General features: G+C 42.2%; 3 protein-coding genes across 3 annotated transcripts; 1 reads left to right on the plus strand and 2 right to left on the minus strand.

The window, feature by feature from the left end:
• Positions 1-2,209: 2,209 nt before the first annotated feature.
• On the minus strand, positions 2,210-5,797 carry LOC131327865 (uncharacterized). Its single transcript, XM_058360991.1, has one exon. The coding sequence runs from the start codon at positions 5,795-5,797 to the stop codon at positions 2,210-2,212; it is 3,588 nt and encodes a 1,195-aa protein (XP_058216974.1).
• A 1,674-nt stretch (positions 5,798-7,471) lies between these two features.
• On the minus strand, positions 7,472-8,614 carry LOC131327866 (uncharacterized). Its single transcript, XM_058360993.1, has 2 exons — positions 8,274-8,614; positions 7,472-8,231 (listed from the first exon to the last, which is right to left on the minus strand). Exons 1-2 carry the CDS (start codon positions 8,612-8,614, stop codon positions 7,472-7,474), a joined length of 1,101 nt encoding a protein of 366 aa, XP_058216976.1.
• A 7,247-nt stretch (positions 8,615-15,861) lies between these two features.
• Positions 15,862-18,797, plus strand: LOC131326654 (L-type lectin-domain containing receptor kinase VIII.1-like). The gene is made up of 2 exons (XM_058359505.1): positions 15,862-16,542; positions 16,794-18,797. The coding sequence occupies exons 1-2, from the start codon at positions 16,021-16,023 to the stop codon at positions 18,438-18,440; spliced, it is 2,169 nt and encodes a 722-aa protein (XP_058215488.1). The 5' UTR covers positions 15,862-16,020; the 3' UTR covers positions 18,441-18,797.
• The last annotated feature ends 7,185 nt before the right edge of the window (positions 18,798-25,982 follow it).

Genomic DNA, 25,982 nt, shown 5'->3' on the forward strand with positions numbered 1-25,982 from the left:
CTGGATGCCTTTCGAAAGGGACACGGTCCCAGCTTGGCTTAAGGCCTCCCCCGGAGAGGCCGAAGAGGGGGATAATGATCATAAGGAGATTTGGGCAAACTTTTTAACTTCTAGAGACTTATTGTTCGGTTTGAGTGCCCAATCGAGGAATGATAAGGTTGGAGTTGAATTCTATAATGCCGCCCAGTTTGCACGACAATTCGGCCTACTTCAACTCATCCCCCTCCCTCCTTACAAATCACTTAACGCCAACTTCACACCGAGGCCTGTTATTGATCTGAAACTCCTGGAGAAGGTGAGAAACGATTCTGACAAAGCCAAAGCTGATTTTGACTTCAAGCCTTACTCCGAATTTCCTGAGAAATCAAATGAATTTGCTACCTGGTGGAAGGGCTACATCAAGCCTCTTCTGTCCAAGCCTGTGGGAAAAGTTTTGAAAGACCTTGCTCTCCCACCTCCTCCTGAATCGAAAAAGGGCATTTTCAAGGCCAAGACAACCTCGGCTACCTCTTCTAAAAGGAAAGGTAAGATTATGTTTGCATTGCCTCCGTCCGTCTCTCTTGCTGATTTGTTTACTGACCAATTGCCTTTTACACAGATCTTGATGAAGATGAAGAGGTGGAACAAAAGCAAGCCTCCAAAAAGGCAAAGAAACCCCCCGTTCCGGCCCCGAAGGCCACCATTGGGAAACAACAACCTTCAAAGGTATCCTTTCTTCCCAGAGTTTTCATTTTTGTAGGCTTTCAGGCCTTGTACTTACAGGGTCCACGGTGCTTTGCCTAGGTTATTAAGACCACCATCGCTGATCGAACGCGGGCTAGTGCGTCTAAGATTCAAGAAGAAGAATCTCCATCCACGACGGTAACTTCTTGCCATTGTTGGCTTACAATCTGCCCCCCAGTTGCATAATCGTGCGTAATCATGCCTTACCTATTTACTTTTATTGGCTCAGGCCTTGGGTAAGAGTAGCAGCAGCAAGGGCACGAAACCCGCCACGGCCAAGACAAAAAAGTTGCAGGTAACTTTGGCTCGAAAGACACAAAGCACTGCCTCTCTCGAGGGGACAGATTCTAGCACCCCTTTTGTTCATGTAAGGATTTATTTCACTTAGCCCTCTTATCGCGGTCCAGGCTAATATTGATCCTTCATCGGTCTTGGCAGGAACTCGATGAATTTGGTTCTTCAAGTGAGTCCGGGGGTTCTGAGCCTGATTCTAAAACCTCTAGGGAGGTTAAGACTACCTCTCTTTCTTTGGGAACCCCAAAAACTCAGCCATCTGTCGAAAAGAAACCAATCCTTCTTGATCTTGACGATGAGTCTTTCGACAAGTTTTTCCAAACCGTGGAAGAATTAGTGAATCCTACTGCCTCAGGGACCTCTGGTAGCGGAATTGGGTCATCAACCCCAGTATCATTCCCACCCGAGGAGATTCAGCAAGCCAAGGAAAACCTGAAAGTAGCTCTAGGCCTGGGTGTTGAGTCCGCCTTTCACCCAGACCATTATCCTGCAATCCGCAAATCGGTGAACACTTTGGTTAAATCCCAGGCCTTAGGGGGAAGCGCTGATCCTGTCTTACAAACTTTTCTCAGGGATCTTCCGAACCTAAAGAAGTCCTTCGAGTCGGCCACTGAGAAGCGTACACTTGCTGCCTCCAAGCTCACCAAGATCGATGCCTTGCAGCAGGAATTGAAGCAAGGGCTTGAGGCACGGAACCAGCTCAAAGCAGACATTGGAGCGGCCAAAATAAGGCGCATAGAGCTTCTTTCAACCATCCAGGCCTTAGAACAACAGCTGGTCGACTCCCGTCAGCAATTAGCAGACCATGGACAGTACGAAGCACTGCTGGCCCAGCGAAGGCAGGAATTCGTCGATGCTGCTCAAGGCCCTCTGGATGCCCTTCAGACTTTGATGGTCAAAAAGCCAACAATCGAGGCCTCGAGGGATCGAGCAGAGGTGTTGATTAATGATGCCGTCATGGCCTGGTCAAGCCTCAAGACCAGCCTGGAAAATGAACTTTAAACATCACAAAAAATGTAATAACCGTAGCCCAGCACCTTTTAAACCTTGCTCGCGATAGCCTGGCCTAAAACTCTTTTATCAGGCCTGAGGCTAGTCTGTTTTGTTTTTGGTGTGGCCTACTACTTCCTAGGCCTTTTTTACTGTTTAAACGCGGCCGAAGGGCTTCACCCTTGGCCTTTAGCTTTTCTGCTTATGCGCTTATATTTTGAGATGGCAGTTTCTCATTAAAATCCCCCATCTCCCATACGGTAGGATAATAATGTTTTAAAAACTTGCCATTAATGGTGTGCTTATGGACTTTACCATCCAAGTCCGTAAGGAGATACACGTTACCCCTAAAGACCTGGCAGATCTGGTAGGGCCCTTCCCACGTCGGAGACCATTTCCCATACTTGGCAGTCTTCGTACCTAAAGGTAATACGGTTTGCCAGATCAAATCTCCTTCTGAGAAGCTTTTCCTTCTGACCCTCTTGTCGTAGGCCCTGGCCACCCGTTGTTTTTGGACCACCATATGGTCGAAGGCTGCTAACCTTATTTCGTCTAAATCTTCCAATTCCATGAGCATGGCCTGGGAATATTCTGCTGGGGCAAGGCCATTCTGGTAAGCCCACCTTGTTGACCTAACGGTGACCTCCATCGGTAGTATTGCGTCATGGCCATACACTAACATATAAGGAGTAACGTTAGTGGCCTCCCTCTTGGACGTCCTATAGGCCCATAAGGCCTCGGACAGAAGCTCATGCCATACTCTCGGTTTCTCCTCAACCATTTTCTCTACTATCTTAATCAAGGTTTTGTTGGTAGATTCCGCTTGGCCGTTTCCTTGAGCATAGTAGGGGGTGGAATGGGATAGGTTAATGTGGTATTGGCTACAAAAAGCCTGGACCTCCTTTCCGAAGAAAACCGATCCTCTATCGGCCACCAAGTGTTGGGGAATGCCGAATCGATGAATGATCCTCTCCCTTATGGCCTTAATGACATCCTGCTGGTTCACAGTCTTTAATGGGATGGCCTCGGCCCATTTAGTAAAGTAATCCGTGGCCACTAAAATAAAAGTATGGTTTTTAGACGACGGCGGGTGTATCATCCCTATTAGATCCACTGCCCATCCCCTAAAAGGCCATGGCTTAATCACGGCCTGGAAGTTGGCTGCTGGCACGTGTTGAACCTGGCCATGGGCCTGGCAGGCCTGGCATCCTTTAGCATACCGGATGCAATCTTCAAGGATCCGTGGCCAATAATATCCATACCTCCTAATCAACCATCTCATTTTGACACCTGATTGGTGAGCACCACAAACACCCTCGTGTACCTCACCCATCACTCTCAAAGCTTCCACCCCGTCAAGGCATTTAAGGAGTAAATCGTCCTCTAGACTCTTTTTGTACAGGTCATCTCCTATCAAAAGATAGCTAATGGCCCTCCTCCTAGTCTTTTTTGTTACCTTGGTACACGGATTTTTGAGGAACGAAATGATGGGATCACGCCAACCACTCTGCTGTGGCCCATCTTCTCGTTGAATATCCTCGATCGTTGGCTCGAGTGGCTCTACTATAAACGCTGGCAGACCTAACCCTCTCCTTCGGACAGAGGGCAACAATTTCTTTTGGACCGTCACGGCCCTAGACAAGGTGCCTGGAAAAAGCTTCAGGCCTGTTGAGGCCTGAGCTAAACTATTAGCCTCCTCGTTCATTCTCCTTGGTACGTGCCTTACCGTCACATCGTCAAAATCGTGTACAAGTTGCATTGCGGCCATATAGTACGGCGCCAAATCTTCGCTATAACATTTGAACGTGCCTGCTATATGGTTTATCACAAGGCTTGAGTCTCCTATTACTTCAATGGTTCCGGCCCCTAATTCTCTCAAAATCTCAAGGCCTATCACCACTGCCTCGTACTCGGCCTGATTATTCGTGCACTGAAAATCGAATTGGAAGGAACATTCAGTTTTCAGGCCTTCAGGAGAAATTATTATAATCCCACATCCTGACACCTCTTGCGTTTTGGATCCGTCAAAAAGTAACTTCCAAGGTTTTACAGATACCTCCATCACGTCCAAGCCTGGGCTGATTTCATCATTGACCTCCAAACATGGGTGATCAACTAGGAAATCTGCCAAGGCCTGGCCTTTCACCGCTTTTTGAGGAACGTAACAAAAACTAAATTCCATTAAGGCCAAGGACCACTTGCCAATTCGGCCTCTTAAGATAGGCCGAGTTAACAAGTATTTGATTAAGTCCGTTTTACTCATGATGTAAACAGAAACGGGCAACATGTAGTGCCTCAATTTTATTGCTGAAAAGTACAAGGCAAGACATAATTTTTCGATAGGAGAATATCGTTTTTCACAGGGAGTCAACAATCTACTCAAATAATAAACCGCTTGCTCCATGCCTTGCTCATTGTCTTGGGCCAGCAAACTTCCAACCGAATCCTCAGCCGCAGAAATATATAATTTCAATGGCCTATCCTTAATTGGAGGCATCAAAACCGGGGTCCGCGCTAGATACCCTTTAATTGCTTCGAAGGCCTCCTGATGACAGGCCTCCCAAATGAAATCCTCTTGGTCCTTTATCTTTAGTAATGGAGAAAATGCCTTGACTCTCCCTGCTAAGTTCGAAATGAACCTCCTCAAGTAGTTTAGGGATCCGTGGAGCTGCTGCAACTCCTTCTTTGTTGACGGAGGTTTTGCTTCCATCAAGGCCTTCGACTTGTTCTTGTCGACCTCAATTCCTCGCTGATGAACCAAAAATCCGAGAAAGTTTCCCGCGGATACCCCAAAGGCACATTTCAAAGGGTTCATCTTTAAATCGAACTCTTTCATTCTTTGAAAAGCCTTTCGGAGATGTTCCAAATGCTCCTCGTCGGATTGAGATTTTACCACCACGTCATCAATGTAGACTTCCATGAAACGGCCGATAAAGTCATGGAAAATGGCGTTCATGGCCCGTTGATATGTGGCTCCCGCATTTTTCAGGCCGAATGCCATCACCACCCACTCAAATGTCCCTAAAGCCCCTGGACACCTAAATGCTGTTTTGGCGGTATCGGCCTCGTTGATGAAGATCTGGTTGTAACCCGAATGCCCATCCATAAAAGACAACAACTTATGCTTTGCCGCTCCATCAACCATCAAGTCGGCCAATGGCATCGGGTATTCATCTTTTGGCGAAGCAAGGTTCAAATTTCTAAAATCTATGCAAACTCGAATCTTGCCATTCTTTTTGACCACTGGGACAATATTAGAAAGCCAAGTCACGTACCTTGCCGTTTGAATGAAGCCAGCCTTAAGAAGCCTCTCGATCTCCTCCTTGACCTTGAGCTCCACTTCACTTGACATCCTCCTTGGAGGTTGCTTGAACGGCGTGAATCCCGGTTGTATTGGCAGCTTGTGCTCGACCAAATTCCTTGGGAGGCCTGGCATCTCATCATAATCCCATGCAAAGCAAACTTTGAATTCCGTCACGAGACGAATGAGTTTTTCTTTTACCTCATCGGGCCAGAGCTGGTTGATGTACACAGGCCTGGGGTTCTCGGAATCTCCCAAGTTGATTTCTTGCAAAGGATCCTGAACGTCGGCCTTCAAATCGTCCATCTTAGCTGGGGCTGCGTCTAAGTCCTCCATTTGTATCACGTCAGGGCCTTTTGCAAGGCCTTCGTCTTCATAGATGAATTCCGCTGCTCCTATCGGTGAGGGACCTTCTTCTTCACATGACCTATACATTCTTTCCTCCATTAAGTAAGACCTGAATCGTGCAATCATGGCCTGTAGGGCCATGTCCTCATCTTGGTCAATCGGTCGTACTGACATTGGAAATGGCTTGAGTCGTGGGAGCAATCGGCCTGTGATTATCCGGGCCGACTAGCTCTTGGAACAGCTTTCTTAACTCATCTACGGAGGCTTGTGGGGAGATGGAAACCGTTTTGTGGCGGCCATACTTGTCCAGGCCTGCTATCTTCATTGGGCCAATGTCTGGGTCATACAACATTGCTTCCGCATGGTTTGTGGAAGCAAGAAAAGGCCTACGATCTGCCCATACTACCTCGACGTCATCTTGGTTCCAAAACACTATGCATTGATGTAAGGTCGAAGGGATTGCCATGCAGGCGTGGATCCAGTCTCTCCCCAACAGGACGTTGTACGATGCCCGAGAATCGACCACAAAGAAAGGAGTGGTGAGCGTCTTGGACCCAACCGTCAACTTCATGATCAAGATACCTTGGCAAGTGGTGACGCCCCCGGTGAAGTCAGTCAAGCTTGCACTGGAAGCGATGAGGTCTTGATCGGTCTTTCCTAACTTGTACATCATGGACTTAGGGATCAAGTTGGCAACCGAACCATTATCTACAAGCAAACAATTAACCGGCATCCCATCCAAACATCCTGAGATGTACAAGGGTTTAATGTGGTTGGCCGCTTTTGAAGTTGGTTTTTCAAAAATGGCACAAGCGGCCTGTTCGGCCTGCTCCTTCTCAGCCTTCTCTTTCAATATAATCACCGACGAGACAGCTTCCACAGGTCTGGAAGACTGTCCTAAGATCTGTGCCATCTCCCCCAACTCCTCTATGTCACCTTCCATGACAGAAATTTGGTGCTCTTTGGCCATCGCCTCTTCTGGCAAAATGAAAACCATGTTGCAAGGCTTCGAAAGGCCTTGAGAGGGCCTAAATTCTTTGGCTAATGGGTTCAAGGCTCGCTTGCCCCCCTAGGCCGATCGATCACCCAGCTTTGGAATAGGAGTATTGGCTACCGGTGCAGCCCTTTGAAGGATTCTTACTTGGCGTGGAGGCTCAGTAGGATCCTCCTTTACCATTCTTTCTTTAGGCTTGCGTTCTCTTCTAGGCCTAGATGTCTCGTCCTCCTCGGAACAAGAAAGACTCCTTCGAAATAGGACCTTCTCCTTCCCCTTTTTACTGCTCTCGAGGCCTTCATCTCCGCTAAAATTCATCTCCATGTTTCCTTGCTTCAAAGCTTCCAGGTCTTCTAAAGGACCTTCCTCAGGCCTATCTTCCAAATCCATTCCTTCTTCTGCCCTCCGGGCGGCCTGCCTAAACCTTTGGTAACGCCGCTTCTGCGACCTGGACAAAGGTGGCCTTTCTGCGGGAAACTTAGGATGTTCAACTTTGGACCACTCGTTTAGAGGAGTGTTTTTGGGTTTCACGGTCCTAGGCCTCCTCTCTGCCGAAGAAAAGGCCTCAAATTCATAGTCGCGCCTCGCCTCACTTCCGTGGCCAGACCGAAGACGTGAGAAAACGGATGAACGCTTGTGTGTTTCTGGTCTGTGATCAGGCCTAAACTCTGGAGGTCTCACCACCATGCTCTTCAGCTGTGGTTTGGATGGCTCGACCGTCTGTCCGCACTCGTTACAGACCAGCGAGCACCTTGGCGTGAAGAACTTCTTGATTTCTGACGCTGGCCTGCTCCACCGGGATGGCCGCTGTTCAGTCTGTCTCACTCGACGAGGTCTTCATAAGTAGGCCTTCGTGCTTGCCTAGATGGTTCTCCTAAGCTGACTTTGGGCCTTGGAGAACTATTCGGCATTCCCCTCATGTTGAAGGACACCATGTTGGTACTCAGGCCCGTCGGGAATGGATTTGCATCCACACCCATGGCCTTCTTATCTTTCGACTCAAACTTGAACTCTCCACGTTCGATCTTATCTTGAATATCATTTCGGAAGACCATACAGTTGTTGGTGGTATGGCTCCACGAATTATGATATTTGCAATATTCTCTGCCCTTCAAATCCATCGTTGGAGGAAGCTTATGGCCTGGATGAAGCTTCACAAGCTTGTCGGCCATGAGCTGATCAAAGATTGCCTCGGCCTTCGTAATGTCGAATGTGTAGACCCGGTTCGACTTGCCTGAAGGTGATGCAAAGTCTGCCTTTTCCAACCTGCCAGCTTTCAAGAAATAAGGCTTCTTGTTAATCAACTCCGCGACAGCCACCTCTGCTTCGTACCCAGGCTCCACTGCGGCCACCTCATAATTGGGGTCTCTATAATAGGTTCCCTTCGAGGCGGCCATGCGGTCTTGTTCCTGCCTCAAGATCCGCTCATATCTTGCTGCTTTGGCTGATAACTCAAAAAGATCCCTAAACTCCGCCTCGTAGAACTTCTTTTTCAACTCAAAGTTTAGGCCATTTAACGCCAAGCTCACGTACTCCTTCTCGGGCAGGGAGACCTTACACTTAAATCGAGCCTTCTTGAATCTGGCCAAATAAGTCTCCACTCCTTCGTCTGGGAGCTAGCACAAGCTTGAAAGGTCAGCCATTGTGACCTCTGGCTCCACCCTATAAAACTGTTGGTGGAATGCATCCTCCATTTGTCGCCAGGTCTGGATGGAGTTAGGAGATAGATTGATGTACCACGTAAAGGCGATGGCAGTCAAGGAGTTGGGAAACAACCTCAACTTCCACTCGTCCTTAGTCCCTGCTTCCCCACATTGGACTTGGAACCGGGCTACGTGTTCCACCGTTGATTCCTTCGCGTCTTCCCCAGAAAAAGTATGGAACTCTGGTACTCGAAAGCCTTTCGGGAACAGTAGCTGGTCAACCTCGTCTGAGTGAGGCTTCGTATAAATAGGCCTCCCCATAGGCCTAAATTCTGGCCCTAACTGCTCCTGGAGCAGCGCTATGATCTGGTCTCTACCGGGTACCTGCTCGAGGGGGGGAGGCCTTGCATACTCCTGGGGCGGCGGCCTGACTTGTACAGCGTTAACTGGCTGTCACTGGCCGTGCCATGCCCCCCGAGTATCTTGCTGCACGAATCCCATGTGGGGCGCCACGTGGGGAATATGGCCTCCTCCCATCGGATGAGGCCCGCCATTTTGGTTCCCAAAAGTAGGACGTGGAGTGGGGCTACCCCCCATCATGAAACGCCTATCCAGATTCTCGACAGGCCTTAACGGGTTTTGACCTGTCGGGTCTTGAGTTTGATGATGTGTTCCGCCGTTGGCCCATCCCCCACCTAAACTAGAAGCCTGGAATCCATGTGGTTGTGGCAAAGCATAACTCCCGTGGGGTGGACGTTCAGAGAAACCATTAAACACCCCAAAGTGCGGCATCAAAGGTGTTTGAGGGGGAAGGTCAGGAAGGCCTTTTTCCTTCCTTTCTTCCTTCATCATAGCCACCAAGTCACCCACGGATGCGGACACCGCATTTACGTTGGTTGTGAGTGACCCCATAGAGGCTGCGAGGTGCAGGTTTGAATCTCGGATCTCTGTCATTGCTGAACCAACATACTGAGAAATTTCTTGTGACATCTCACGGTTGGTCTCCAGCATATAGTTTCGTACACTGCCCATAGACCCGTTCAGGTCTTGGACGCTGAGGAGAGGCTGTTCAAGGCCTCTTCCTAGCTCGTCATGAGTTGGTTGTTGGAGGATTGGGTCCTCCGGAGAATCAGAAGCTGAAACGCCTTTCTGGTTGTCTTTCTTCGCCATGGTCACCCTTTAACGATAAGAGGTCCCATCGGGCGTGCCAAAATGTTTCTCCACAAAAATGTGTTAAAACCAAATTGGCTTGGAATGCGAGGGCGTGCCAGGACAAGTCTGTCCGAATTGCTTTTAAGGCCTTCGTGCCTCAAAATCTGACTTCTATCGAGTGATCGTGCTCGGCCTAAAGGGTAAGGCCTCGTGATGGTTCGTTGGTTGCCTTGTCGGGCTAAGGACTTAAAGTATTTCTCCCTTGTTGTTAGAACAATGGAAAGAAAGACAATGCAGTAAAAAGGATCAAACGAACTCCATTAATCGATTCAATGAAGCTTGGGTACAAGAAATGTGATAAAACTTAAACTACTTTGAAGTGAATACATGAAATGCTTGAAAGAAATGGGAATATAGGTGCATAAGCTGTGAGCTTTTGAGGTCGTGGACCTTTTGCAAGGCCTCAAAAACTGAGAATTATAGGGATTACAGGCCTTGAGCTGCTTCGAAATGCTCCAATGCATGGCTGCCAAGTGGCCTTCTAGCAAAGGCTTGGGCTTGAGCAGCTTCAAAATGCTCCAATGAGGGGTTTGCCTCCTGAACAAAACGTGCCTTACACTCCAAGAATATGGCAAAGGCCTGAGGAGTCCTCCTTCTCTGTGCAAATCTTCTGAAAAAGCAAAAAGAATTTCAAGCCCTGCAGTACCCAGACCATGTTGAGCTGCTTGGACACTCAAGCTAATGCTTGTATGGCTATCTTCCGGGCCCACCATAGCTGCAGGGCAAAAAATACCCCAGGCCCCCCTTTATTTCATTGGGCCTTCAACTCCTCGTGGGTCCCAAAAAACCCTTTGAACCTAATTCTTTACGGAAGAAGGATCGAGAAAAAGATTAAGCAGGCCTGGGAGAGCTGCTTGTGAGCAGCTTGCTTAGGCCTGCAGAAGTCACTCACTAGAATCTCCAGGGGCTGCATGCATGCCACTTGTTGCTGGTCTCTGCTTCATCCTGAAGAACGGGGTCCCACCACTACAGACCTTGAGCTGCTTGTGAGCAGCTTACCCAGTCTTGTTCCAGCAAGAATATTCTAGGCCTTTGAGCTGCTTGTGAGCAGCTTCGAGGCCTTTGAGCTGCTTGTGAGCAGCTTCGAGGCCTTTGAGCTCCTTGTGAGCAGCTTTCGAGGCCTTAGAGCTGCTTGTGAGCTTTTGACGATGTTTTCCTAAAGTAATGGGCCTATTTCCTGGTCGAGCCTGAACTTTGTTTGGTAAGTCATGGGCTTTTTGCCCCATTGTAAGCCTTCTGAGCCCAAGTCTGGCGAGCACGAACCAGGGTTTCTATCAACTCAGGCTTATTCCGTGGGCTTTGCTACTCTTAGGCACTTGGATTAGGCCTGAATGAATCAAATGGATTAATCTAATCCTTGGGCCTTTTAACTGATTTGGGCCATGATGGAAGGCCCATCATTTCTTAAGAATCGGCCCTAATTCGTGGGCAACTGGTCGTAAGGTCTCTCAAGGCTAGGGCCTCGACCCTCGAGGCTACCTTTTAACCTGTAAATTCATTTCCTGATTTTTGGCCAAAAATGGGTGTAAACAATATGTCAGCAAGCCATTAACCAGAAGTTGAAGGGGGTGTTTGACAGGTGGTTTTTCCCATTTTCCCGTTCCCATTTCTGCATTATGGGTGTTCGGTACCTCATTCCCATAATGGATTTTGGCAAAATAGATTCACTGATTTTAACTAAAGAAAACAGAATGCAAAATGAGGTCCGAAGGAGCTTTTCCCATTTTCGGTCTGGAGGAGCTTTTCCAAACCCTTCAATTTTTTGTTATGGGGCTCTTTTAGGGCGCTCGTTGAAAGCCATAAAGCCAAAAATTTATTATGACCATTTAAGATAAAATGATCAGAAAAATAAGATTTTCGCACTGGTTCAAACGGGTTGAAAATTGAAACACTTTACTTTTTAATCATGTTTTTTAATAAACAGTGCAAATAATTAAGTTTTTCAATTTTCAATCCGTTTGAACCAGTGAGAAGATCTTATTTTTCTGATCATTTTATCCTAAATGATCGTAATATTTTTTTGGCTCTATAGCTTTCAACGAACACCCTAAGATAGCCTTATAACCAAATAAAGAGGAGAAATATAAACAATATATACTTAGGGACTGTTTGGACAAATAGTTAATAGTTAAGCTGGCTTTCCCTCCAAAAATGAGTCAAAAAGTCACAGTGGTTTGGCTAAACAAGCTAACCCCAAGAAGCCAGACTGCAGATGAGTGAAATTATCAAAATGCCCTACCTATATGTCTTGCTCTGGCCTTCCCAACAAACCCTATCCTTTTCTCCACCGTAGTGGGTATTTTTGGAACACCGGGGTGGGGGCGGGAGAGACTGTGTGTGTCAGAAGGGGTTTCAGCAAATGGCTCTTTGGCAATAAGCCAATAAGCCTTAGCTTTTGGCGGGAAAGCCAGGTGGGATTTTTTGTCCGAACAAGGCCTTATATGCTAGGAATCGATAAGAATATGAACCACATGAAAATCTTAATAATAAAGGCCAAGGGTAACTTTTAACACAATAATAAAAGTCAAGGGCAACTTGGTAAAAAATCAACCCATAATACATTTTCAATATTCATTCACCAAACATTACTACAATTTCAAAATACATTATGCACATATTTCTCAAACGCTATTCCTATTATACTCAAAATACATTCTAGCTATAATTCAAAAAATCAAAAAGCTGAAAATGAAAAGTCAGCTCCCAAGTACCCCGAAATCTGAAGCAAACCTCTTAGCCCTTCCAAACTTGGAGTTGGAAAGAGGTATCCAGCGCGAAAAGAGGTGTTCGATTACCCAACTTTTTGGCTTTTTGCATTTTGGTTATTGACTTTTTGACCTTGTGAATTTTGGTTAGAATATGTTTTGAATATGGTAGAATCTTTGAGAGATATATACAAAATGTATTTTGCAACATGATTAGTGTTAGGAAGATATGTGCAAAATAAATTTTGTAGGTCTTTTTGTTAACCAAAATTTAAATTAAAAAAAAAGTAGAAAATGATAAGTCAAAAAGCTCATCTCCCCCTACTTTATTACCTTCTCTTCTCCAAACCCGAAAACCAAATTACTCATTCTCCCATAGTCCCATAACTCATTTTAGGTACCTCCACCCAAACACCTAAACTTCAAAAATGCAAAACCAAAAATGCAAAAAACAGCTATCCAAACATCCTAAAAAACCAAATTATAATCCATTCTTCGGATTACTCCAAACACTGTCATTGATATCATAATTTATTCTATACAATCATGCAAACACTCTCACAAATTCTTAATTTATTCTAATCATAATTTAGAATCTAAAATTCACAATCCAGAATCTACGATTCAAAAAATATTTTCAGAAATCAACAAAATAGTATAGAGAGAGGAAAGCTTAAATGATGGAGAGATCTAAGAATATGGGAATTGAACGTGTGTCGGGACTGACGATCGAAGAAACTGAGCAGTGAGAATTGCAGTAGAAAACAGTAGGTTCATTTCGGAAAATAACTTATGGAAGATTTAAGAGTAAGTTATTTTCATCCAATTGATGGAAAATGTTTTACATGTAAAATATTTTTTTAATTTTTTACACAACTAAACACCAAAAATAGATAAAACATTTTACCGGAAAATATTTTACGCCCAAACAAACGGAGCCTGAGTTCCAAACAAATCCTAAATGGACAAAGTTGAATGAACAAAGTTGTAGGATTTTTTTTAGATGGATGGAGTAAAGTAAAAAAAAAAAATGGTGACCGTTTGAGGCGGTAATCTATTGATCTCTAAAGAAAAATTCTAACACCACACTCATTTACACACTCACACTCACAATAAGGGTGGGGCCCACACACACCGGGTGTGTAGTGTGTGTGGGCTCCACCTTTGTTGTTAATGTGGGTGTGTAATTGTGTGTATAAATGGGTGTAGTACTAGAATGATTGATCGCTAAATAACCGTTAATGGGCTCTAGTTCAATTGATATGTCCTGGCCTTTTCCATGCGGGAAGTTAGGATTCGAGCTCCGTCCGTCATGAACTTTTGGAATTCAAAACTATGAATATCGTGTGAAACCTACCATGGACTATTAAGTCCCGTTCTAGAGTGCAAAAAAAAGTCTTTATTTTTTAAGAAGATAATTTCAAGTTCAAAAATTATGAGTTTATTAAAATTTAAAAATATATAATACGAATCTTATTTGAAAGATAGATTTTATTGAGATCTTTTATACGATGCAAAAAAAATTAAAAAATTATTTTCGTTTATATTATTTTTATTAAGTATAAAAATATGAAGTAAACTATTTATTTTTTAAAAAAATTTCTGGAATTACTTGGGGGCTCACATACTCCTGCAATATTGGGCCAAAAAATATACTCTGTAAATTGATTCGAGGCTTGACGTAGATTCCACCTCACCAAACAGTGGGTCCCGCGCTCTGATGAACACACAGACATCCGTTTGCGGAATAATTACTCACGTGGGTACAGACTAGCAAACATGACATTCGCAGCTTCCTTTCTTCAATCGGGATTTATGCAATCCCCACCCCTTCTTTTTCACTTTATTTTCCGTTTTCCATATTTCCTCCGTCGTTATTCTTTAGTCTTTTTTTAGAATTCGAACCTTTTTTTAATTGATTATATCTTCTAATTCATAAATTTTTAGCTAATTTTAAAAACATCATTTAAAAAATGCTTATTAAGATCTATCAAACAAGATTCATATTGCATATAAATAGTATTATCAATTATAAGTTATAATTAATTTTTTTATCCCGTTGAAATAAGACGAAGGACAAAAAAATAGGAACAGAGAAGAGTAGATATTTCCCCTCTTTTTTCCCAGAGATAAAACCAAATAGAAAGAGTTTGCTACAGTATTACTCTAGTACTTCTAAAATTCATGTGGAAGCAATCTTTCTAACCATGTATTTCCTACGGAGATTGAGAACCAACGGTAGGGACTACGGAGTCCAACTTTGAAAATAAAAATAAAAATAATAATGCTATAGTAATATGTTTAGAATAATTACGAACGCCGACTCAACACAATGCACATGGAACCCAATACGCATAACTTTTACAAAAGAGATTCTATACAACCGTGGTATTTGCGGAGATAATCTCGCACATATCTTGCACATATATTTTTATGGGGCTTATATTGGGGTCACATAAAATGATCCGAACAGCTCATTTTTTTTAAAATATTTTTTGAAAGGTTTTTGAAAAAAAATCAGCTCCAAAATGCTTTTTCAAAATTCGCAGGGCAAAACAGAATTATTCGTCTTATGATTTCTGATAAAACTCTTACCGATATCCGTTGAAGCTGATTTTTTTACAGGAACCCTCCAAAAAAATATTTTAAAAAAAGATGAACGGTTCGGATCATTTTGTGGGACATCGATATGGGCCCCACGTATGTGCAAAATATATGCAAAATTATTTGTGTGAGAATCATTACTGAATTCCATATTCTCCTTCGGTTCAAATTTAATAGTTCTTTTTGAGAATTCGTGACATTTTTCAATCAATTATATATTGTAATTTATAATGGTTTATGTAATTTTAAAAATATTATTTTATAAAATTAATTGAGATGTAATCAATTATATATTGTAATTTATAATGGTTTATGTAATTTTAAAAATATTGTCTTATAGAATTAATTGAGATCTCTCAAATAAGATCCATATTAGATATAAAATTCATTCCAATTTAAGGGTATAATTCATTTTTTATTCAATTAGAATTGAACGAAGAATTACTAAATCCAAACGGAAGGAGTAATTCAGGTAAAACCCAAATTAATCTCTAGTTCTTTATAAGTGTAATCTAAAACTTGCATGTTGTCCCTAAGAGACTGTTCCCATATAAGTCGTCCATACTCAGCTCATATTTCATTTCAACCGAACAGATTTCGGTCGTCCACCGAGATGAAATTTAAACCATCTATTATCGAGCACGGGCGGCTCAGAAATCCCGGATTCTTCAAAATTGTGTTGTGTAGCTTAAAGAAAAATTCTAACTTTCGCCCATTAAGCGAAAGATAATCGGTAGAAAACGTATCGATATTCAAAGAAAAAGGATATCGATATTCAGACATATTATTTGTCATTATATTCTTATTATCTTCGGCTTAATAGGAAAAATTACTTTTAGAGTAGATTTATAAAAATATATGGAGGGAAAAAGATTATTTTCTTTCATAAAGATATTTTATTTCTTTCTACCTCAGCAAAGCGACGACGACTGTTGGAAAGGCAAAAAGCTTCTTTCCCACTGAGAGATAATATTACCGTTACACGGACACGTGCCAACCCATCCACCTGTCGTCGTCACTTTCCTTTGGATCCTCTCTCGCTCCCCCAATACTCCTTCCTTCCGCTTACAAGGAAAAGCATACAATCACTCTCTCTCTCTCTCTCTCTAAAACCCCGTGATTAAAATCCAGCGAAAAAGGAAAATTCCATACTTCAGACAACAAACCCATCACAAATTCCTTCATGGGTATTACCAAAGCCCAGCAATGACGTCACTTCCCGGCAATTTCTCCTGCTATCTCTTCCTTCTCATAGAATTCCTTCTGCTGCTCTGTTTTTCCGATAATGTCACCGGGGACACATCGTTCGACTTCGGCACCCTCACCCTGTCCAGCCTGAAGCTCCTCGGCGACGCCCGCCTGAACAACGGGAGCGTGGCGCTCACCCGCGACCTCGCCGTCCCCAACTCCGGCGCCGGCAGGGCCTTCTACTCCAAACCCGTCGCCTTCCGGCGACCCGGGACCCGCGCGCCGGCCAGCTTCTCGACCTTCTTCTCCTTCTCCGTCTCCAACCTCAACCCCTCCTCCATCGGCGGCGGCCTCGCCTTCGTCATCTCCCCGGACGACACCTCCGTCGGCGCCCCCGGCGGATACCTCGGCCTCATCACCCCCACCGGCGCCCCGAACGGCACCGTTGCGATAGAATTCGATACCCTTATGGACGTGGAGTTCAACGACGTTAACGGAAATCACGTCGGTTTTGATCTGGACTCAATGGAGTCGACTCAGGTGATTCATTTTGTTTTGTCCAAGATATTTGTTACGTAACAAGAGAATAACTGGAGCTCAATGGTGGAGTTCGATCTTGGCCCTCCAAAATGCTTTTGTACGATCGAGATTGAACACCTCCATGAATAATTTATTCACTACTCTTCCGTGAATAAGTTATTCTCTTGTAATAAACTTCGTAATGTAAATGCTGTCTAGTTATTAATATAATTTTCTTCATTATGTCAAAAAAAAAAATGATGTCGGCTCAGGTGGGCGATTTGGACACGATTGGAGTGGATCTGAAAAGCGGTGACCAGGTCAACTCGTGGGTCGACTACTCCGGGTCGACTCAGGTGCTCAACGTCTCGGTATCGTACTCCAACCTCAAGCCCAAGACCCCGCTCCTGTCCTTCCCTCTCGATCTCGGCGAGTACGTGGGGGATTCCATGTTCGTCGGGTTCTCCGGGTCGACTCAGGGGAGTACCGAGTCGCACAGCATCGAGTGGTGGAGTTTTACTTCCTCTTTCGATGTGGACTCGAAGGCCGAGTCGTCATCGCCACCTTCGTCATTGCCCAGCCCGCCCTCGCCACCGGCTACTTTGTTGAACCCGACGGCTGATATTGTCAACCCGCCGCCGCCTTCTCTGACGCCAACTGAGTCAAACAGTAGTACTAACTCGGTAACCGTAGAGAAAAACACCAAATGTCATAGCCAATTGTGCAAACAGGGCCCAGGAGCAGTGGTTGGGGTAGTGACAGCCGGGGCGTTCTTTCTAGCCTTGTTTGCTGTTCTTCTCATCTGGGTTTACTCCAAGAAGTTCAAACACGTGAGAAAACCCGATTCGTTCGGATCGGAAATCATCAAGATCCCGAAAGAATTCAGCTACAAGGAGCTCAGATTGGCCACCAAGTGCTTCAGTTCATCCCGAATCATCGGTCACGGCGCGTTCGGGACCGTCTACAAGGGTATATTACCGGAAAGTGGCGACATTGTTGCAGTTAAAAGGTGTAGTCACAATGGGCAGGGGAAAGCAGAGTTCTTATCCGAATTGTCGATAATTGGAACGCTCAGGCATAGAAATCTCGTTAGGCTTCAAGGCTGGTGTCACGAAAAGGGGGAAATTCTATTGGTTTATGACTTGATGCCTAACGGGAGCCTCGATAAGGCCTTGTTCGAATCAAGAATGCCATTGCCCTGGTCCCACAGGCGAAAAATCCTGATGGGCGTGGCCTCTGCCCTGGCATACTTGCACCAAGAATGCGAAAACCAGGTGATCCACCGGGACATAAAGACCAGCAACATAATGCTGGACGAAAGGTTCAACGCGAAGCTGGGCGATTTCGGCCTGGCGAGGCAGGTCGAGCACGACAAGTCGCCGGACGCGACCGTGGCGGCCGGGACGATGGGGTACCTGGCCCCGGAGTACTTGCTGACCGGGAGGGCCACCGAGAAGACCGATGTCTTCAGCTTCGGGGCGGTGGCGCTCGAGGTTGCCAGCGGGAGGAGGCCTATCGAGAAAGAGAGTGCTGCTGTGGGGAAAAAAGAGGGTGGAAGCAGTAATTTGGTGGAGTGGGTTTGGGGTTTGCATAGGGATGGGAGGCTGATGATGGCTGTGGATTCGAGGCTTGGTGGGGAGTTTGATGAGTTGGAAATGAGGAAAGTGATTCTGGTTGGGCTGGCCTGCTCGCACCCTGACCCTATGGCTAGGCCGAGCATGAGGGGTGTGGTCCAGATGCTTGTGGGTGAGGCTGAGGTCCCTGTGGTCCCCAAGGCTAGGCCCTGCTTGAGTTTCAGCACTTCTCATTTGTTACTCAACTTGCAAGATAGTGTGTCCGATTTGAATGCCATGATCAGTCTCTCCACCTCCTCCTCCTCTTCCGACCGCAGCTACGATGGCGGTGTGGGCATGGTCTGATTCGGCGCCCGCGATCCTCCGTTCTCAAATTTTCCTGTCTCCCACATCCAACCGCATGTTTGTTTTTCAAGAGATTCGCGGGTTTTTTTTCTCTTTCTTCTAAGTTATCAACACGTTGTGGTGAACATGAGTGCATTGCGACACGGAGGCAAAAGATGTGAAAGTCTGCTTCAAGCCTGCGGTTGTTGAGACATCATAACCTTGTTTTGTTAAGTTAACTTGTAGTTACATTTGTTTATTAAAGTATGTATGTAGAACACAATAACATGGGAATTACTGGAAGCATATTTAAAGTCTTGGGATTTGGAGATCAGTTTTGGGTTACTTTTATTACAAAGGTGCAATTGTTTATTGTGAGATCACCATCTCCACCTTTTTCTTATGGCACTTGTTTACTTTGAGTGTAGAGCACATAACTTGGCATTGCTGTAAGCATAGAATATTGGGACTTGGGGACCAATTTTGGGTTTGTTTTTGCCATGATTACATTTGTTTGCTGTGATCACCATCACCACCTCTTTATCAGAAACACAGCTATCGCATTCCCTGTCTCTAACATTTTTTCCCACCTCTTTATCAGCAAGGCAATCAATGATCGAGAATCGTTCAGTACGAGATTAGATTCGAGCCATCCGATGCATAATCCGACAGTTCGGAGGTGTACAGCATGGTGCTGCGCACACCACTGCACAACATCATCTCCCAATTCGAAAATCACCACATTTTGCAATTATGAGTAACAATAGGTAGAGACAAATTCGGAATTTGATGGATTAGGGTTGGCAATTGTACCCGCCCCGTCCAGCAGATTGGGAATTTATGGATTTTTTCGGGGATCAGATGTGTGATTTGGAGATTGATTTAAAAAAATATTCAAGGATGAGTCATAGGCGGTTTTACTTATCTCGGCCGGGATGCCTGCCCCTTATCCCCCGTTTTATTTTGTTAGGATGAATTGTAAATACATGTATATAAACACAGTATAAAAAATTCCTCTGTTTATGTCAGTTTATTTGTTTGTGGAACCCTAACAGGGGAAGGTAGAGGCTTTTTCTTTTCTTTTTAGAGTTTGGATCCGCATTTCCCGTTTGGAGATACAATGAGTCTAGGTACACTACCTCCAACCACTACACCATCTATTATATTTTTTGTAGGGCCCATCTCGAGTCCAAAAAAATACAGAAAAATGTTCATAAATTTTAAAATTGTATATTATGGGGCCCTGTAAAAAATCAGCTCCAACAAATATCGATAAGTATTATTTCTTGATTCGTAGGGAAAAAACTGTACAGTTGAGCAGTTTCGCCCCTACAAATCAAGAAATAATATTTACCGATATCCGTTGGAACTGATTTTTTACAGGGCCCCTTATTCTAAAATTTATGGACATTTTTCTGTATTTTTTTGGGACTCAGGATGAGCCTCACAAAGATGTAGTGGATGGTAGTGTATGTAACATTTCTGAGATATGCTCTGGGATGGAGATATTATCTCCACCCTGCCCGTTGTCATTCCTAAGTTTGAAATTAAATAGGCTAATCTTTTTTTTTTTGGCCAAGGAAATTAGATTGGCTAATCAGCCCAAAAGAAAATGGTCGGTCTAATCCTAACCAGTGGTTGAGACTTCCTCATAATCTTCTGTACTTAATACTTAATTACGTTTGTTTGGTACCAACCTCGCAATATCATTGAGTCACTATTTGCATGGGACTTGGGATCATCTTTGAGGAAACGGAGATGGTGCTCTGCCAGGAGGTGCACAATACCGTACTGAAAACCATCCAAGCCGTCCATTCGACAATCTAATAGTCCAGATTTCATTCCATTTCTGGCATGGCATTATTATCCACCCTACTTCAATTGGTTTAGGACCTTTTAGGTGGCTCATGCTACCAGCAGGAGACAGATGATAATGGTGGGAGTCATTTTCTTGCATTGGGGGTTGGATGGATAGGCTTAATTGTTTGCTCAATTTACTTGTGGAGAGCTGTGTTTGTTGATTTCACAAGTAACCTCTCATTAGTCAAAAGCAGGCATTAAGAGTTAGAGTAGAGGTTTGGTAAAGTAAAGTGACAAAAGTAGTGCATATTTCTTGTCGGTCTTTAATTTTGTTGTACTTCTTCATGGTAATGAAGCAAACAAATGAATGGATTTTTTTTTTTTTTTGTTATTATTGATTACTTACTATTGTTATTTGTTTTCCCTTAACTATTGCCGTTCCTTGTGCCCATGAGCTGAATGAGTTTTCTAGTATTTTTAGGGTTCTACGAAACGACCGACTCATAAATTAGACGGAAGGATTTTTTTTATTTTTTTTTGGTCTTTCGTAGAATATTAGATGAGAAAATATGTTCGTTTTGCAGAAGTATCTTTGTTTCCACTGAGCTTTCCAAAGCCATGGCGATTCTTTTACAGACAGTCTATTTGGTAGCACTTCCAATTTTCTATTTTTAGTGAAGATTTGACAACCGGTTTTGACATTTCGAAATAAGCGAAAGAGAGTTTTGGCTACTTTCTAAAATCTACCGTCTTACCCTTCTGTGTTTTAAAAAAAAAAATTATGACAATTCTGAAAGTGAAAACAGAAGACAAAGATGGTTACCAAAAAGACCATTTACGGTTCAAAGTTTCCTGCTGAAACTTCAAACTAAAACTAGGAGAATTTGATAGTCAACCATGTAACAGTGTTTTCATTTTTATTGTGTTGTGGGGTAAATGATGGAGAAATTTGGCTCTTCTAAACCTCGATCTCTTGGATCTTGTAGTAGAATCTAATGTTTGGTTGGCACATGGGACCTCCTCCACATAATGCGTATTATCCAGCACCTTCTGCCCCTACAAATTGAAAAACTAATCAACCCCAACCGTTAATTTGGCCTAGCGTCAACTTTTGGGACTCAGCTTCTGTACTAAGGTCTCGGGTTTGAAACTCCTGATCATGTGTAATGAATGTTTGAGTATCTTCGATCCATTTCTATTTGGGCACCAAAACTCTATTTTGGAGAATCCATGCCTCCAACCCATCTTCATTTCTCTAGTTCTCTAATATTCTATTTACTTTTTTGCTAAAATTTTGTCAATTACATATAACTTTTACATTACGTATCTTTTTTCTACAAAATTGGTATTACTAGAAAGACAATAATAATACCTTCAAAATGAGTCTAATATTAAGTATATGTAAATGCATTTTGAAATAACATCAAATGTAAATTCAAACCATTTAAACTCATAATATTATTTTTTCTCATTTACATCATCCTATTATTGTATTGGTATGAAGAATGAGCTGAAATGAGAACAAAGCATGCATCTAATGAAAAGAGGGGGGAAAAAAAAAAAACAATATCGAACAAGAAGAATTGAGGAGAGTTTTGGAGGTGAAAAATAGAGAATTGGGTTGGAGTTGTCTATTCTCCAAAATTACTTTTTGAATAAAATATATTTTTTTCAGTCTTCAAAATGGAGAAATAGTGAGAGATGGATTGGAGATGCTCTTAGCGGCCAGTCATACCGAGAAAAATTGACACCCAAAGAGGATGGTGGGATGGTACGTTTACAAGATTAATCGACGTATGTGTAAACTGACCCGAACAACTGAGATATCGGAAAAAATTAAAACACTAATCCGCCCACGCAAGAAGGTACGTAGGCTTTTAATGATGATTATTCGGTTAGCGGAAAAATAAAGATGGAAATAAAACCATCTTTATTTTTCGGTTAACATGTCAATGTTGTACTCTTATTGGATAGCGTTGGCTTTCGAGAGTTGGCCCAAGGCTATGAGAACCTTTTTTAAATCAGTATTAAATGCTTAGAAAAGTGACAACCAAACATAGAGCTAGTGAGTGCACCGTTCCAAATTCTCAGAAAAAGTAATTATTTTTTTAAGGACTTTTTTTAAAATTTAAAAATAATAGGTTTATAAAAATAAATTTTTAATTCTTTTTTTTAAGGTTTGATAGATCTTATTGAGATCTATAAAATTAGATCTATATTGCATTTTTTTTTACTTCAATAAGCCTATTATTTTTAAATTTAAAAATTATAAATAAATACTTATTTTTGAAAGGATAATCCGGAAAGTGCCAACCGCACATAGAATGAAGATGAGAACTAGAGCTAGCTAGTGAATTCGGAAGTTTTTACTATCCCTAACCATGGGCCTATATGACAAAGATATGTGGCTCTTGCCTCTTTGCACATGGGGTGATACCTTTACGTTTCTAAAAAGGAGGTTTGATGTTCGAGTTTATGGAGTATGGAGAAATTCAAACTTTCGTTAGCTCACTTTTACTTACTTTTTTCGTCTCCATTCTTTAGTTTCAATTAACACTTTTTTTCGTTCCAAAAAGATTGTCCCATATGATAACTAAATGGGTAATAGATAAGGAATTTTCTCTTTTACCCTTTCATTTTTTTACTCCTTCCGTCCTAATTTACTTGCCCCTCGTTCTATTCTAACTATATAAAAAATTAGTTATATTTTTAAATTGGTAATGAATTTTATATCTAATATAGATCTTATTTGATAGATCTTTATTTTTTCTATAATACAATATTTTTAAAAATCACATAAAATATTATAAATCATAAGATATCATCAATTAAAAAGTAGTACGAACTTTCAAAAGTGACAATTAAATTAGGACAGATGGAGTAATTAGTAGTACTAAAAAATTAAGAAAACGTAATGATTGAAGAATAAAATGAGAAAAATAATTTTTCAAAAGGGTAATGATTGTATCCCTTAATTAGTTGGAATCCCCAGAAGAAAGTAAAGGAAGGAGACGAATGGAGTATTGTTTTGGCTAATTTCTTTTACACATGGACTCACCCTCTAATCCTCTGTGGATGCATACAATGTTGAAAATGGAAAAGTTTAAGAACACAAGAAGTTGTACAACATTGTCCACAACATTCATGCAAGTGGCACTATTTTATCGAGAATGCTAGGGATTAAGAAACATTATCCCGAAAAGTACCCAACAAAAAAAAAAAAAACTAATAGTTGAAATTCACTTTGATATATGAGACCCAATCATCAAAACGAATAATCTCAACTACTAATTGCTTTTTTCAATGCACTTTCTGGATAATTGTCTATTTGCAACATGGTTAAGGGCCCATTCCAGAACCGAAATAAGAACTTATTTTTTGTCTAATAAGAAGCCTTGTTCCGGAAAATAAGAAAGTTTGTACTTATTTTGGAAGAATTTATATAGGTACCGACCGACCGGGGAGAGAAATCGTACAGATGGTCCCGCCGGGCCTTCTCCAGCCACCGGACAGCCAATCCGAGCCGTCTAAAAATTTTATAAAAAAAGACCGAGGGGGCTTGCGCGGGAATCAACGGCATCTGAGGTGTGTAGGGTGCTTGATCCGAGTACCCCTTTTTCGTGTGAAATCATATACACGAAAAATGGGTGCTCGGATCAAGCACCCTACACACCTCGGATGCCGTTAATTCCCACACCAGCCCCCTCGATTTTTTTTTATAGAATTTTTGGACGGCTCGGATTGGCCGTCCAGTGGCCGGAGACGGCCCGGCGCAGCCGTCGGTACGATTTCCCTCCGCCGGCGCCCATTCTAATAGCAACAGTCTTATTTTTTGTATAAGACAACTTCAAGCTCAAAAATCATGTGTTTACGCAAATAATTTTCTTATCATTATGAATCTTGTTTGATAAATCTCATTGAGATCTTTAATATGGTGCAAAAAATTTGAATTTTTTTTTCATTTACATTATTTTTGAATTTGAAAATGTGAAAGAAACTTCTTATTTGGGTTTTATGGAATGACCCTTCTTATTTTTGAATGAAAAGTTTCAAAATAAATACTTATTTTTTAAAAAAAATTTCGGAACGGAGCCTAAGTCGCAAAACAAAACTTATGGCATACGAGGAATTTAATACTTAAAAAAAAAATTTCCTATATGACATGTGAGGTTATGTATCATGGGGAGATGGGCCATTCCAGGCTCTCAGTACTACGGCATGTCAGAATTAATAGTGGTATGAAATTTTGTACTACTACCAAATTTATTTATTGCTATCATTATCATGTGGATTGTCAAAACAGTGTCGTAATTGCGAAAGAAAATAGAATCATTATGACATTATTCTTAAATACGGACTACGTGAATTGAAAATTATAAACTCTCCATGCTGATAAAAAAAAATATAAAAAAATGTTGAAGATAGAGCCAAAAAAGTAATACTCCGTTCATTCTAAATTGTTGGTCTTATACAATAAGACGTGTAATTATTAGATAAAAAATTAAAATACTTTCGTGCATAATTTTTAAATTTTTTTTACACCAAATTAGAGATCCTAATTAGTTTTTTAATTTGGTGTCAAGGAACTTAAAAAATTATGCACGATGGTTCTTGATTTTTTTAATTAAAAAATTGCACTTTTTTTTTATAGAACCAATAATTTAGAACAAGGGGTACTATAAACAAGGCAAATGATTTTGGCACTTCATTTTTTTTATAATAGCACTCTAAAATTTGTCTTTTAGTATATAAATTATACATAGCAAGGCACATTAACAAATTTTAAAGTGTCATCATAAAAAAGTGAAGTGCCAAAATTGTTTTCCTATAAATAATTGCCAACTTGGCACATTGAGAATGGGCACAACTGAGATGCATTTTTTCCAATGAGGAGCGAAGGAATATTCTTGAAGTGGTTGAAATATTTTATTGCACCTGCCAAATCATACAACACATGCACACAACACCCAAGCTTATAAATAAAGGTGGGTTGGTTGAGAAAAATGAAAAATATTAAATAGGTTCGGAATCTCAGGCGCTATTAATTTTTTTGGGATCAATTCATTTAAATTGCGAGCACTGCAGGTGGGCGGTGGGATCGATTTGTATCCCAAAATTAGTCGAAAAGCTAGTATGGAAATCTAAGTTATATAAAAAAAAAAAGAATGAAAATCTTAAATAACTTGGTAAATATGCAAGGTTTTTATATTGGGTCATTCACATGCTCTATGGTTTTGGAGCTACTCGTGTGATGGAACTGGGCCCTGGGCCTCACTCACTCAAGTTCTCTTGGCACATGGGTGGAAGACCTACCTATGAGTCCAAATCAGGAATTGGAAAATCCTGTAGTACAAGACCTACAAGGTATTCTGTAGGGGCCCATACGAGCTATCAATTTTGACAATGAATGATTGAGATATGAATTTTAATTATGACCAGTAAGAATCATTCATTACCGGTCATAATTGATTTTTGATGTGGACCGTTGATTGATGAAATTAACGACTGTGTGCTGCACTACAATCCCTATAGGGCACTCCGCTGTACAGGATCCCCGGGTCCCCAAATCAGTCATTATCACATACTAGGAAGATTTTACGTCTAAACTGTTGATTAGTTTGCACATAAGAAAGAAAAAAACATAGGGTGTTGCACAGGAGTATCGACGCTTGGTTTTCAAATTCTTTTCACAATCACACGTTTTGTTGAATTGTGGAAGATATTGGAACAATACGTTGGCGCTATATCAATAGCACTATCACG

This window comes from Rhododendron vialii, chromosome 5a (assembly GCF_030253575.1).
Source record: "Rhododendron vialii isolate Sample 1 chromosome 5a, ASM3025357v1".
Taxonomy (NCBI): domain Eukaryota; kingdom Viridiplantae; phylum Streptophyta; class Magnoliopsida; order Ericales; family Ericaceae; genus Rhododendron; species Rhododendron vialii.